The 12,286-nt window shown below is 39.9% G+C and overlaps 1 protein-coding gene across 1 annotated transcript in view; it reads left to right on the plus strand.

The window, feature by feature from the left end:
• Window positions 1-11,773: 11,773 nt before the first annotated feature.
• LOC139386099 (prolylcarboxypeptidase (angiotensinase C)) overlaps window positions 11,774-12,286 on the plus strand; it is a 52,023-nt gene continuing 51,510 nt past the window's right edge. Inside the window, exon 1 of the mRNA XM_071131524.1 lies at window positions 11,774-12,065. Coding sequence (XP_070987625.1) covers window positions 11,880-12,065 — 186 coding nt within the window. The 5' untranslated portion in view covers window positions 11,774-11,879. The remainder of the gene's footprint in view (window positions 12,066-12,286) is intronic.

Below are 12,286 nucleotides of genomic sequence, written 5' to 3' on the forward strand. Positions count from 1 at the left end.
CATGAATGATGTTCATTTCGGATAATGTACCAGTGTTCATGAATGATGGATGTTCATTTCAGATAATGTACCAGTATTCATGAATGATGTTCATTTCAGATAATGTACCAGTGTTCATGAATGATGTTCATTTCAGATAATGTACCAGTATTCATGAATGATGTTCATTTCAGATAATGTACCAGTATTCATGAATGATGTTCATTTCAGATAATGTACCAGTATTCATGAATGATGTTCATTTCAGATAATGTACCAGTATTCATGAATGATGTTCATTTCAGATAATGTACCAGTATTCATGAATGATGTTCATTTCAGATAATGTACCAGTGTTCATGAATGATGTTCATTTCAGATAATGTACCAGTGTTCATGAATGATGTTCATTTCGGATAATGTACCAGTGTTCATGAATAATGTTCATTTCGGATAATGTACCAGTGTTCATGAATGATGTTCATTTCAGATAATGTACCAGTATTCATGAATGATGTTCATTTCAGATAATGTACCAGTATTCATGAATGATGTTCATTTCAGATAATGTACCAGTATTCATGAATGATGTTCATTTCAGATAATGTACCAGTATTCATGAATGATGTTCATTTCAGATAATGTACCAGTATTCATGAATGATGTTCATTTCGGATAATGGACCAGTGTTCATGAATGATGTTCATTTCGGATAATGTACCAGTGTTCATGAATGATGTTCATTTCGGATAATGTACCAGTGTTCATGAATGATGTTCATTTCGGATAATGTACCAGTGTTCATGAGTAATGTTCATTTCGGATAATGGACCCGCGTCTATGACTAAACGTAACAATTCCCTTAATGTATTCGTCTGATTGTTTGCACATGTTATTACAATGGAACTGTGAATCTATATTTTTAGTTTAAAATAGATTCTCAACATTTTACCTGCTGCTCCTTTGTTTTCACATTTTCATGTTGTCTAATATGAAAATCAAACCCGTACTCAAGAATAGATTATATTTATTCTTCAGTTAAACAAAATTCTGTTTATCGCCAATTGTATTATTTTATTTGATGAATGCATTGTTACTTGATAATGCATTTAATAATGCACTACATTACCGGTTCAGTTAACCCATAGCCTCTAGTTAGCTGCACGGAAAATATATTTCAACTTTTTCAAGTGTTTAAAACACTAGTTCAACATTAAGTTCAAAATGTATTTGTTTTCTTTGCGGTTGATTTTTTTTTAAAGGGGCAATCTGCTGTTTCTAAACACATGGTTAGATTTAAATGAGTGTCAGCTGTTTTCAGACATCAAAATGAATCTAATATTAAGATGAGTCCATGACATCTCATGTGATCTATTGTGATTTTTAGAGTGACCAATCACAGGAAATGTGAATTATTATGTGGATTATAATTAATGAACATTTTTTTTTCGTTGAGGGGTTGATACGTTTTTCGTTAGGGCAACTTGAGTCTGAAATTTCAAAGTGGAAATGACAAACTTTAGAACCATTTTTTTTGCAGGAAAATTCTCAGCAACAAAAGAGTGATCAAATTAAGAGACTACATCTGTAGTTGATTGCCCAATGTTTGCCGTGATTTGAAAGTGTCATGCATTCTATATTACCACATTTTTCTTTGAAAGCAAAACATTTTCGATTTTTAGTTTTGTACACAGAATTATTTGTAGCCTGGGTACCAGTCTGTTTGTACTAACATTCCACTCCTTTGTACTCCTTGTGGAATGTTGGAATGTTGGCATAAAACAGGTCTGGATTTCAGGATAATTTGTACTGTATTCCATATTCTTTTGGTGTTTTTATCTTACAGCTCCTGCCATTTATTTGAGTGTCTTCTAGCTTTATTTTCTAGACCTGATCGCCATGGTGTACTGTTGTTACACAGCATCATAATCTGCTGTATATTGATAGTGTAGTTTTAATATTTCAATTTCTTGTTTGTTGTAACGCCTGTATTTTAACTTAGCACATTGCTTTTATATTACTGGCTATATATAAATATATATATATACTTTTTTTTGTCCTCCTGAACAGTATTTGATCAGACTAATGTTAATCTAGCTGATATTGCTGTCTTTTGACTGCTACAGTACTGAGTAACTTGGTCAAACTGCTACAGTACTGAGTAACTTGGTCAAACTGCTACAGTACTGAGTAACTTGGTCAAACTGCTACAGTACTGAGTAACTTGGTCAAACTGCTACAGTACTGAGTAACTTGGTCAAACTGCTACAGTACTGAGTAACTTGGTCAAACTGCTACAGTACTGAGTAACTTGGTCAAACTGCTACAGTACTGAGTAACTTGGTCAAACTGCTACAGTACTGAGTAACTTGGTCAAACTGCTACAGTACTGAGTAACTTGGTCAAACTGCTACAGTACTGAGTAACTTGGTCAAACTGCTACAGTACTGAGTAACTTGGTCAAACTGCTACAGTACTGAGTAACTTGGTCAAACTGCTACAGTACTGAGTAACTTGGTCAAACTGCTACAGTACTGAGTAACTTGGTCAAACTGCTACAGTACTGAGTAACTTGGTCAAACTGCTACAGTACTGAGTAACTTGGTCAAACTGCTACAGTACTGAGTAACTTGGTCAAACTGCTACAGTACTGAGTAACTTGGTCAAACTGCTACAGTACTGAGTAACTTGGTCAAACTGCTACAGTACTGAGTAACTTGGTCAAACTGCTACAGTACTGAGTAACTTGGTCAAACTGCTACAGTACTGAGTAACTTGGTCAAACTGCTACAGTACTGAGTAACTTGGTCAAACTGCTACAGTACTGAGTAACTTGGTCAAACTGCTACAGTACTGAGTAACTTGGTCAAACTGCTACAGTACTGAGTAACTTGGTCAAACTGCTACAGTACTGAGTAACTTGGTCAAACTGCTACAGTACTGAGTAACTTGGTCAAACTGCTACAGTACTGAGTAACTTGGTCAAACTGCTACAGTACTGAGTAACTTGGTCAAACTGCTACAGTACTGAGTAACTTGGTCAAACTGCTACAGTACTGAGTAACTTGGTCAAACTGCTACAGTACTGAGTAACTTGGTCAAACTGCTACAGTACTGAGTAACTTGGTCAAACTGCTACAGTACTGAGTAACTTGGTCAAACTGCTACAGTACTGAGTAACTTGGTCAAACTGCTACAGTACTGAGTAACTTGGTCAAACTGTGTTTCATGTCTCGTACCTTTTCTTCTATGGTCTAGAGACTCGAGAGGGAGAAATACACAGTACAATACTTCAATAGAATACAGTAAAAACCTTCAATAGAATACAGTAAAAAACGTTCAATAGAATACAGTAAAAACCTTCAATAGAATACAGTAAAAAACCTTCAATAGAATACAGTAAAAACCTACAATAGAATACAGTTAAAAAACCTTCAATAGAATACAGTAAAAACCTTCAATAGAATACAGTAAAAAACCTTCAATAGAATACAGTGAAAAACCTTCAATAGAATACAGTAAAAAACCTTCAATAGAATACAGTAAAAACCTACAATAGAATACAGTTAAAAAACCTTCAATAGAATACAGTAAAAACCTTCAATAGAATACAGTAAAAAACCTTCAATAGAATACAGTGAAAAACCTTAAATAGAATACAGTAAAAACCCTTCAATAGAATACAGTAAAAACCTTCAATAGAATACAGTGAAAAACCTTCAATAGAATACAGTAAAAACCCTTCAATAGAATACAGTAAAAACCTTCAATAGAATACAGTAAAAACCTTCAATAGAATACAGTAAAAACCTTCAATAGAATACAGTAAAAAACCTTCAATAGAATACAGTAAAAACCTTCAATAGAATACAGTAAAAACCTTCAATAGAATACAGTTAAAAAACCTTTAATAGAATACAGTAAAAACCTTCAATAGAATACAGTAAACCTTCAATAGAATACAGTAAAAACCTTCAATAGAATACAGTAAAAACCTTCAATAGAATACAGTAAAAAACCTTCAATAGAATACAGTAAAAACCTACAATAGAATACAGTTAAAAAACCTTCAATAGAATACAGTAAAAACCTTCAATAGAATACAGTAAAAAACCTTCAATAGAATACAGTGAAAAACCTTCAATAGAATACAGTAAAAACCCTTCAATAGAATACAGTAAAAACCTTCAATAGAATACAGTGAAAAACCTTCAATAGAATACAGTAAAAACCCTTCAATAGAATACAGTAAAAACCTTCAATAGAATACAGTAAAAACCTTCAATAGAATACAGTAAAAAACCTTCAATAGAATACAGTGAAAAACCTTCAATAGAATACAGTAAAAACCCTTCAATAGAATACAGTAAAAACCTTCAATAGAATACAGTGAAAAACCTTCAATAGAATACAGTAAAAACCCTTCAATAGAATACAGTAAAAACCTTCAATAGAATACAGTGAAAAACCTTCAATAGAATACAGTAAAAACCCTTCAATAGAATACAGTAAAAACCTTCAATAGAATACAGTAAAAACCTTCAATAGAATACAGTAAAAAACCTTCAATAGAATACAGTAAAAACCTTCAATAGAATACAGTAAAAACCTTCAATAGAATACAGTTAAAAAACCTTCAATAGAATACAGTAAAAACCTTCAATAGAATACAGTAAAAAACCTTCAATAGAATACAGTAAAAACCTTCAATAGAATACAGTAAAACCCTTCAATAGAATACAGTTGAGAAAAAGAGAAGCATCAGGATGTTACATTTAATTTGGATATGACTTTTATTTTATGTGTACAAAATAATCCCTAAGGCTATCCTGTGGTACATTAAATAATCATCACTAAACATGACTCATGTTTCTGACTCATCCGTTATTGCAAATGGTAATTTTAACGATCATTTAAAGGAAGTCGTTCACTATTTTACAACTTAACATCTATGGAAGTGATGGGTGCATGTGAGCACGAAATAAACAATTTTATGAAAAACACAATTTTGACGGTTCATGATCACTAAAAAAAATACTGTCCAAATCACCTCAAATCAACTCATATTTGGTTGGATTATACTTAAAGGTGATTCGGCCTTTACAAAAAACGTGATCACATGCCCCCCCCATCACTTACATAGATTTGTAGCTAGCGTTGCTAAAGTTAGCTGAAGTTTGTAATTCTGCGGCCCAACGCAGGTACAGGGAATCACCCATTTAATACAGACGGACATGGAACAGGAACCACGTCTGGACATAAACACGACAAACAATACTGGGAACAACACAGACATACAGGGAACAACACAGAGGAGCAGACATACAGGGAACAACACAGAGGAGTAGACATACAAGGAACAACACAGGCATACAGGGAACAACACGGAGCAGACATACAGGGAACAACACAGACATACAGGGAACAACACGGAGCAGATATACAGGGAACAACACAGAAGGACAGACATACAGGGAACAACCCAGACATACAGGGAACAACACAGAGGAGCAGACATACAGGGAACAACACAGAGGAGTAGACATACAGGGAACAACACAGACATACAGGGAACAACACAGAGGAGCAGACATACAGGGAACAACACAGAGGAGTAGACATACAGGGAACAACACAGAGGAGCAGACATACAGGGAACAACACAGATGAGCAGACATACAGGGAACAACACAGAAGGACAGACATACAGGGAACAACACAGACATACAGGGAACAACAGCCATACAGGGAACAACACAGAGGAGCAGACATACAGGGAACAACACAGACATACAGGGAACAACACAGACATACTGGGAACAACACAGATACAGACAACAACACAGGCATACAGGGAACAACACGGAGCAGACATACAGGGAACAACACAGACATACAGGGAACAACACAGAGGAGCAGACATACAGGGAACAACACAGACATACAGGTAACAACACAGACATACAGGGAACAACACAGAGCAGACATACAGGGAACAACACAGAGGAGCAGACATACAGGGAACAACACAGAGGAGTAGACATACAGGGAACAACACAGACATACAGGGAACAACACAGAGGAGCAGACATACAGGGAACAACACAGAGGAGTAGACATACAGGGAACAACACAGAGGAGCAGACATACAGGGAACAACACAGAGGAGCAGACATACAGGGAACAACACAGAGGAGTAGACATACAGGGAACAACACAGACATACAGGGAACAACACAGACATACAGGGAACAACACAGAGGAGCAGACATACAGGGAACAACACAGAGGAGTAGATATACAGGGAACAACACAGAGGAGCAGACATACAGGGAACAACACAGAGGAGCAGACATACAGGGAACAACACAGAAATACAGGAAACAACACAGAAGGACAGACATACAGGGAACAACACAGACATACAGGGAACAACAGCCATACAGGGAACAACACAGACATACAGGGAACAACACAGACATATAGGGAACAACAGAGGAACAGACATACAGGGAACAACACAGAAATACAGGGAACAACACAGAAGGACAGACATACAGGGAACAACACAGACATACAGGGAACAACACAGCCATACTTGGAACAACAGCCATACAGGGAACAACACAGACATACAGGGAACAACAGCCATACAGGGAACAACACTGAAATACAGGGAACAACACAGAAGGACAGACATACAGGGAACAACAGCCATACAGGGAACAACACAGACATACAGGGAACAACAGCCATACAGGGAACAACACAGACATACAGGGAACAACACAGAAATACAGGAAACAACACAGAAGGACAGACATACAGGGAACAACACAGACATACAGGGAACAACACAGAGAAGCAGACATACAGGGAACAACACAGACATACAGGGAACAACACAGAGGAGGAGACATACAGGGAACAACACAGACATACAGGGAACAACACAGAGGAGTAGACATACTGGGAACAACACAGAGGAACAGACATACAGGGAACAACACAGACATACAGGGAACAACACAGAGTAACAGACATACAGGGAACAACACAGAGGAGGAGACATACAGGGAACAACACAGAGGAGTAGACATACAGGGAACAACACAGACATACAGGGAACAACATAGAGTAGACATACAGGGAACAACACAGACATACAGGGAACACCATAGAGTAGACATACAGGGAACAACACAGACATACAGGGAACAACACAGAGGAACATATGTATATATATATAGATATACACGGGGGCAATCAACAGTGAGGGAGTCCAGGTGAGTCCAATGAGCGCATGTCATGTTCTGACCTTAGTTCCTTTGTTATGTCTTTGTTTTAGTTTGGTCAGGGCGTGAGTTGGGGTGGGCAGTCTATGTTCTTTTTTCTATAATTTGGTATTTCTGTGTTTGGCCTGGTATGGTTCTCAATCAGAGGCTGCTGTCAATCGTTGTCCCTGATTGAGAACCATACTTAGGTATCCTGGTTTCTCCTTTGAGTTGTGGGTGATTATTTTCTGTTATGTGTATGTCACCTTACAGAACTGTTTCGTTTCTCCTTTGTTATTTTGTTTAATGTTCTCGGTTTAATAAATATAATGATGAACACTTACCACGCTGCGCTTTGGTCCTCCCCTCATTCCAACGACGAGCGTCACAGCCCAGCTGCGCGTAATGAAGGTAACAGCTGCGTATAATGGGTAGCCTGGCGCCCTCGAGCGCCAGGGAAGGGGAGCAGGCGTGACAGTAATGGCTGGTGCCCTCGAACGCCAGGGAAGGGGAGCGGGCGTGACAGTAATGGCTGTTTGAAGAAAACTAAACCAGAGATGACAGTTTCTCCCTAACAACAGAGATGACAGTTTCTCCCTAACAACGGAGATGGCAGTTTCTCCCTAACAACGGAGATGACAGATTCTCCCTAACAACAGAGATGACCGTTTCTCCCTAACAATGGAGATGACAGTTTCTCCCTAACAACGGAGATGACAGTTTCTCCCTAACAACGGAGATGACAGTTTCTCCCTAACAACAGAGATTACAGTTTCTCCCTAACAACAGAGATGACAGTTTCTTCCTAACAACAGAGATGGCAGTTTCTCCCTAACAACAGCTTCTCCCCGGGTGCCGACGACATGGACATCAACTAAGGCAGCCCGCTACACCTCTCTGATTCAGAGGGGTTGGGTTAAATGCGAAAGACACATTTCGGTTGAATGCATTCAGTTGTGCAACTGACTAGTTATCCCCCTTTCCTTGTATACAGTGCATTTAGAAAGTTTGATCGGGTTCAAGTCGGGGGTCTGGCTAGGCCATTCAAGGACATTCAGAGACTTATCCCGAAGCCACTCCTGCGTTGTTGGCTGTGTGCTTAGGGTCGTTGTCCTGTTGGAAGGTGAACCTTCCCCCCAGTCTGAGGTCCTGAGCGTTCTGGAGCAGGTTTACATTAAGGATCTCTCTGTACTTTGCTCCGTTCATCTTTCCCTCGATTCTGACTAGTTTCCCAGTCCCTGTCGCTGAAAAACATCCCCACAGCATGATGCTGCCACCACAATGCTTCACCGTAGGGATGAGGCCAGGTTTCCTCCAGATGTGATGCTTGGCATTCAGGCCAAGGAGTTCAATCTTGGTTTCATCAGACCAGAGAATCTTGTTTCTTATGGTCTGAGAGTCTTTTAGGTGCCTTTTGGGAAACTCCAAGTGGGCTGTCATGTGCCTTTTACTGAGGAGTGGCTTCCATCACTATACCATAAAGGCCTGATTGGTGGAGTGCTGCAGAGATGGTTGTCCTTCTAGAAGGTTCTCCCATCTCCAGAGGAACTCTGTCAGAGTGACCATCAGGTTCTTGGTCACCTCCCTGACCAAGGCCCTTCTCCCCTGATTGCTCAGTTTGGCCGGGTGGCCAGCTCTAGGAAGAGTCTTGGTAGTTCCAAACTTCTTCCATTTAAGAATGATGGAGGCCACTGTGTTCTTGGGGACCTTCAATGCTGCAGAAATGTTTTGGTACCCTTCCCTAGATCTGTATCTTGACACAATCCTGTCTCGGACCTCTACGGACAATTCCTCCCATGGCTTGGTTTTTGCTCTGACATGCACTGTAAACTGTGGGACCTTATGTAGACAGGTGTGTGCCTTTTCGAATCATGTCCAATCAATTGAATTAACTACAGGCGGACTCCAATCAGGTTGTAGAAACATCAAGAATGATCAATGTCGTCGGAAAAGAAGGCTGCCGTTTTACGTGTCCCCAACCGATTGTGTTTTTTTGTTTGTTTATTTGCATTGTTTGTAACTTATTATTTTACTTATTTTATACATAATGTTGCTGCTACCATCTCTTATGACCGGAAATAACATCAGGACATCAGGACTGTGATTACTCACCATGGACTGGCAGAATCGTTTTTCTTTCTTTTAAGGAGTCTGATGAGCCTAACGCGAACGATATACTGCTTTCTCGGGAAGAGGCCCAGATCCCCGTGATTTGCGTGAAGAGGAAGCGGAGAAAAAGGGGCCAGAGGGTGGGCTGCCTTCTGAGAATTCGTAGAATTCGATTGAATAAACCTCCATTTCCTTCCATTCTGTTAGCAAACGTACAATCTTTGGAGAATAAAATTGATGACCTACCAGGGAGATTAAACTACCAACGGGACATTCAAAACTGTAATATCTTGTGCTCCACGGAGGTGTGTCTGACTGACGACACTATCAACATACAGCTGGCTGGTTATACCCTGTACCGGCAGGATAGAACAGCGGCGTCTGGTAAGACAAGAGGCGACGGACTATGTATTTTTGTAAATAACAGCTGGTGTACGATATCTAAGGACGTCTCGAGCTATTGCTCGCCTGAGGTAGAGTATCTCATGATAAGCTGTAGACCACACTATCTACCGAGAGAGTTTTCATCTGTATTTTTGTAGCTGTTTACATACCACTACAGACTGAGGCTGGCACTAAGACAGCATTGAATGAGCTGTATTCCGCCGTAAGCAAACAAGAAAACTCTCACCAAGAGGTGGCGCTCCTAGTAGCCGGGGACTTTAATGCAGGGAAACTTAAATCCGTTTTACCAAATTTCTATCAGCATGTTAAATGTGGAACCAGATGGAAAAAAAACTCTGGACCACCTTTACTCCACACACAGAGACACATACAAAGATCTCCCTCGCCCTCCATTTGCCAAATCTGACAATAATTCTATCCTCCTGATTCCTGCTTACAAGCAAAAATGAAATCAGGAAGCACCAGTGACTCGTCTATTAAAAAGTGGTCAGATGAAGCAGATACTAAGCTACAGGACTGTTTTGCTAGCACAGACTGGAATATGTTCTGGGATTCATCCAATGGCATTGAGGAGAACACCACATCAGTCATTGGCTTCATCAATAAGTGCATCGATGACGTCCCCACCACAGTGACCTTACATACATACCCCAACCAGAAACCATGGATTACAGGGAACATCCACACTGAGCTAAAGGCTCAGAGCTGCCGCTTTCAAGGAGTGGAAACGTATAAGATCCAGCTATGCCCTCCGACGAACCATCAAACAGGCAAAGTGTCGATACAGGACTAAGGTCGAATCATATTACACTGGCTCTGACGCTCGTCGGATGTGGCAGGGCTTGCAAACCATTATAGACTACAAAGGGAAGCACAGCCGAGAGCTGCCCAGTGACACGAGCCTACCAGACGAGCTAAATTAGGTCTATGCTCGCTTCGAGGCAAATAACACTGAAACATGCATGAGAGCACCAGCAGTTCCGGAAGACTGTGTGATTACGCTCTATTATTGTTATCCATATCTTTTAAACTGCATTGTTGGTTAGGGGTCGTAAGTAAGCATTTCACTGTAAGGTCTACCTACACCTGTTGTATTCGGCACATGTGACTCATAGCAAAGGGTCTGAATACTTATGTAAATAAGGCATTTCTATGAAAAAAATAATAATTACATTTCAAGAAAAAAAATCTAAAAACTTGTTTTCGCTTTGTCATTATGTGTTATTGTGTGTAGATGAAGGGAAAAAATATTTAACACAATGTGTAAAAAGGGAAGGGGTCTGACTACTTTCCGAATGCACTGGAGCATGAGAACGTCATGCCTACCGAATGCACTGGAGCATGAGAACGTCATGCCTACCGAATGCACTGGAGCATGAGAACGTCATGCCTACCGAATGCACTGGAGCATGAGAACGTCATGCCTACCGAATGCACTGGAGCATGAGAACGTCATGCCTACCGAATGCACTGGAGCATTTGAGAACGTCATGCCTACCAAATGCACTGGAGCATGAGAACGTCATGCCTACCGAATGCACTGAGGTAAACTGAATGTTTTTATCATTTAAGACAATAATAAGGTGAAGTGTCAACCTGGGGTTTAATCATTAGTCCAGATAGTTGCAATTGCAACTAAACCCAGAGTTTCTATTGGAAACATTCAGGTAGCTCTCTCCCCGTTTCTTTCCGTTTAAGAAACGTTTTACAACGGAATCTACGTAATGAATATGCCCCAGGCGTAAACGCAGCAGCTCCATTTGCATCTATATTTTCGCAACTCGTGATGAATGGCTACATTGTAACTGAAAACCTTTCCACCATATACCAACTGTTACTTTGTAATCTTTGCCCAGTCTGTCCATAAATGAATTTGCATCATGGCACAAAGTCTTCTCACATGATAGCTTAATTGTTCATCAACGTGTGACTTGCATGCACTCTGATTTGCTGACTGGCAACTTGACTTCCTCTTAGTGAAACATCAACAAATGTTAACTAGGTTCCTCCTTCCTACTCACAGCTGCATCATGCGACTGCAGCCCACACAGATCACTTTATATAGACTGTTCAGACAGGTTGTTCTGTAGAATCGTCCTGGCCACTGCAGATATGAGGTCTGGAGGATTCGTTTCGGTATCCAGACCGGTCATAACGTCCATCGTTCTCATCTTATCGCTCTATTGTTTTCATGTGTTTGCGCTCAAGTCGCAACTTTTGACGAGGCATGGCGGGGTTACAGACCTCAATGCTCAGGACACCGTCATCAACTATGAAACATGCTATTTTGACCAGAAGGTACGTTTCTTTTCGCTATAATAATATCATAAAGTTATTGACGGCTGTCATGATGTCTGTCAACAATCACTGTCTAGACAAGGAACGAGACTAATCAGCTTTGTAGATTATCAGGACATTCAAGCTATAGTCTAAACAAACACACACACACACACACACACACACACACACACTGCATGTTTAGTTTATCTGACAGATATGTTAAGAGCTTTACAACTTTA

The sequence above is a fragment of the Oncorhynchus clarkii genome, chromosome 27 (genome assembly GCF_045791955.1).
Source record: "Oncorhynchus clarkii lewisi isolate Uvic-CL-2024 chromosome 27, UVic_Ocla_1.0, whole genome shotgun sequence".
Classification (NCBI taxonomy): Eukaryota; Metazoa; Chordata; class Actinopteri; order Salmoniformes; family Salmonidae; genus Oncorhynchus; species Oncorhynchus clarkii.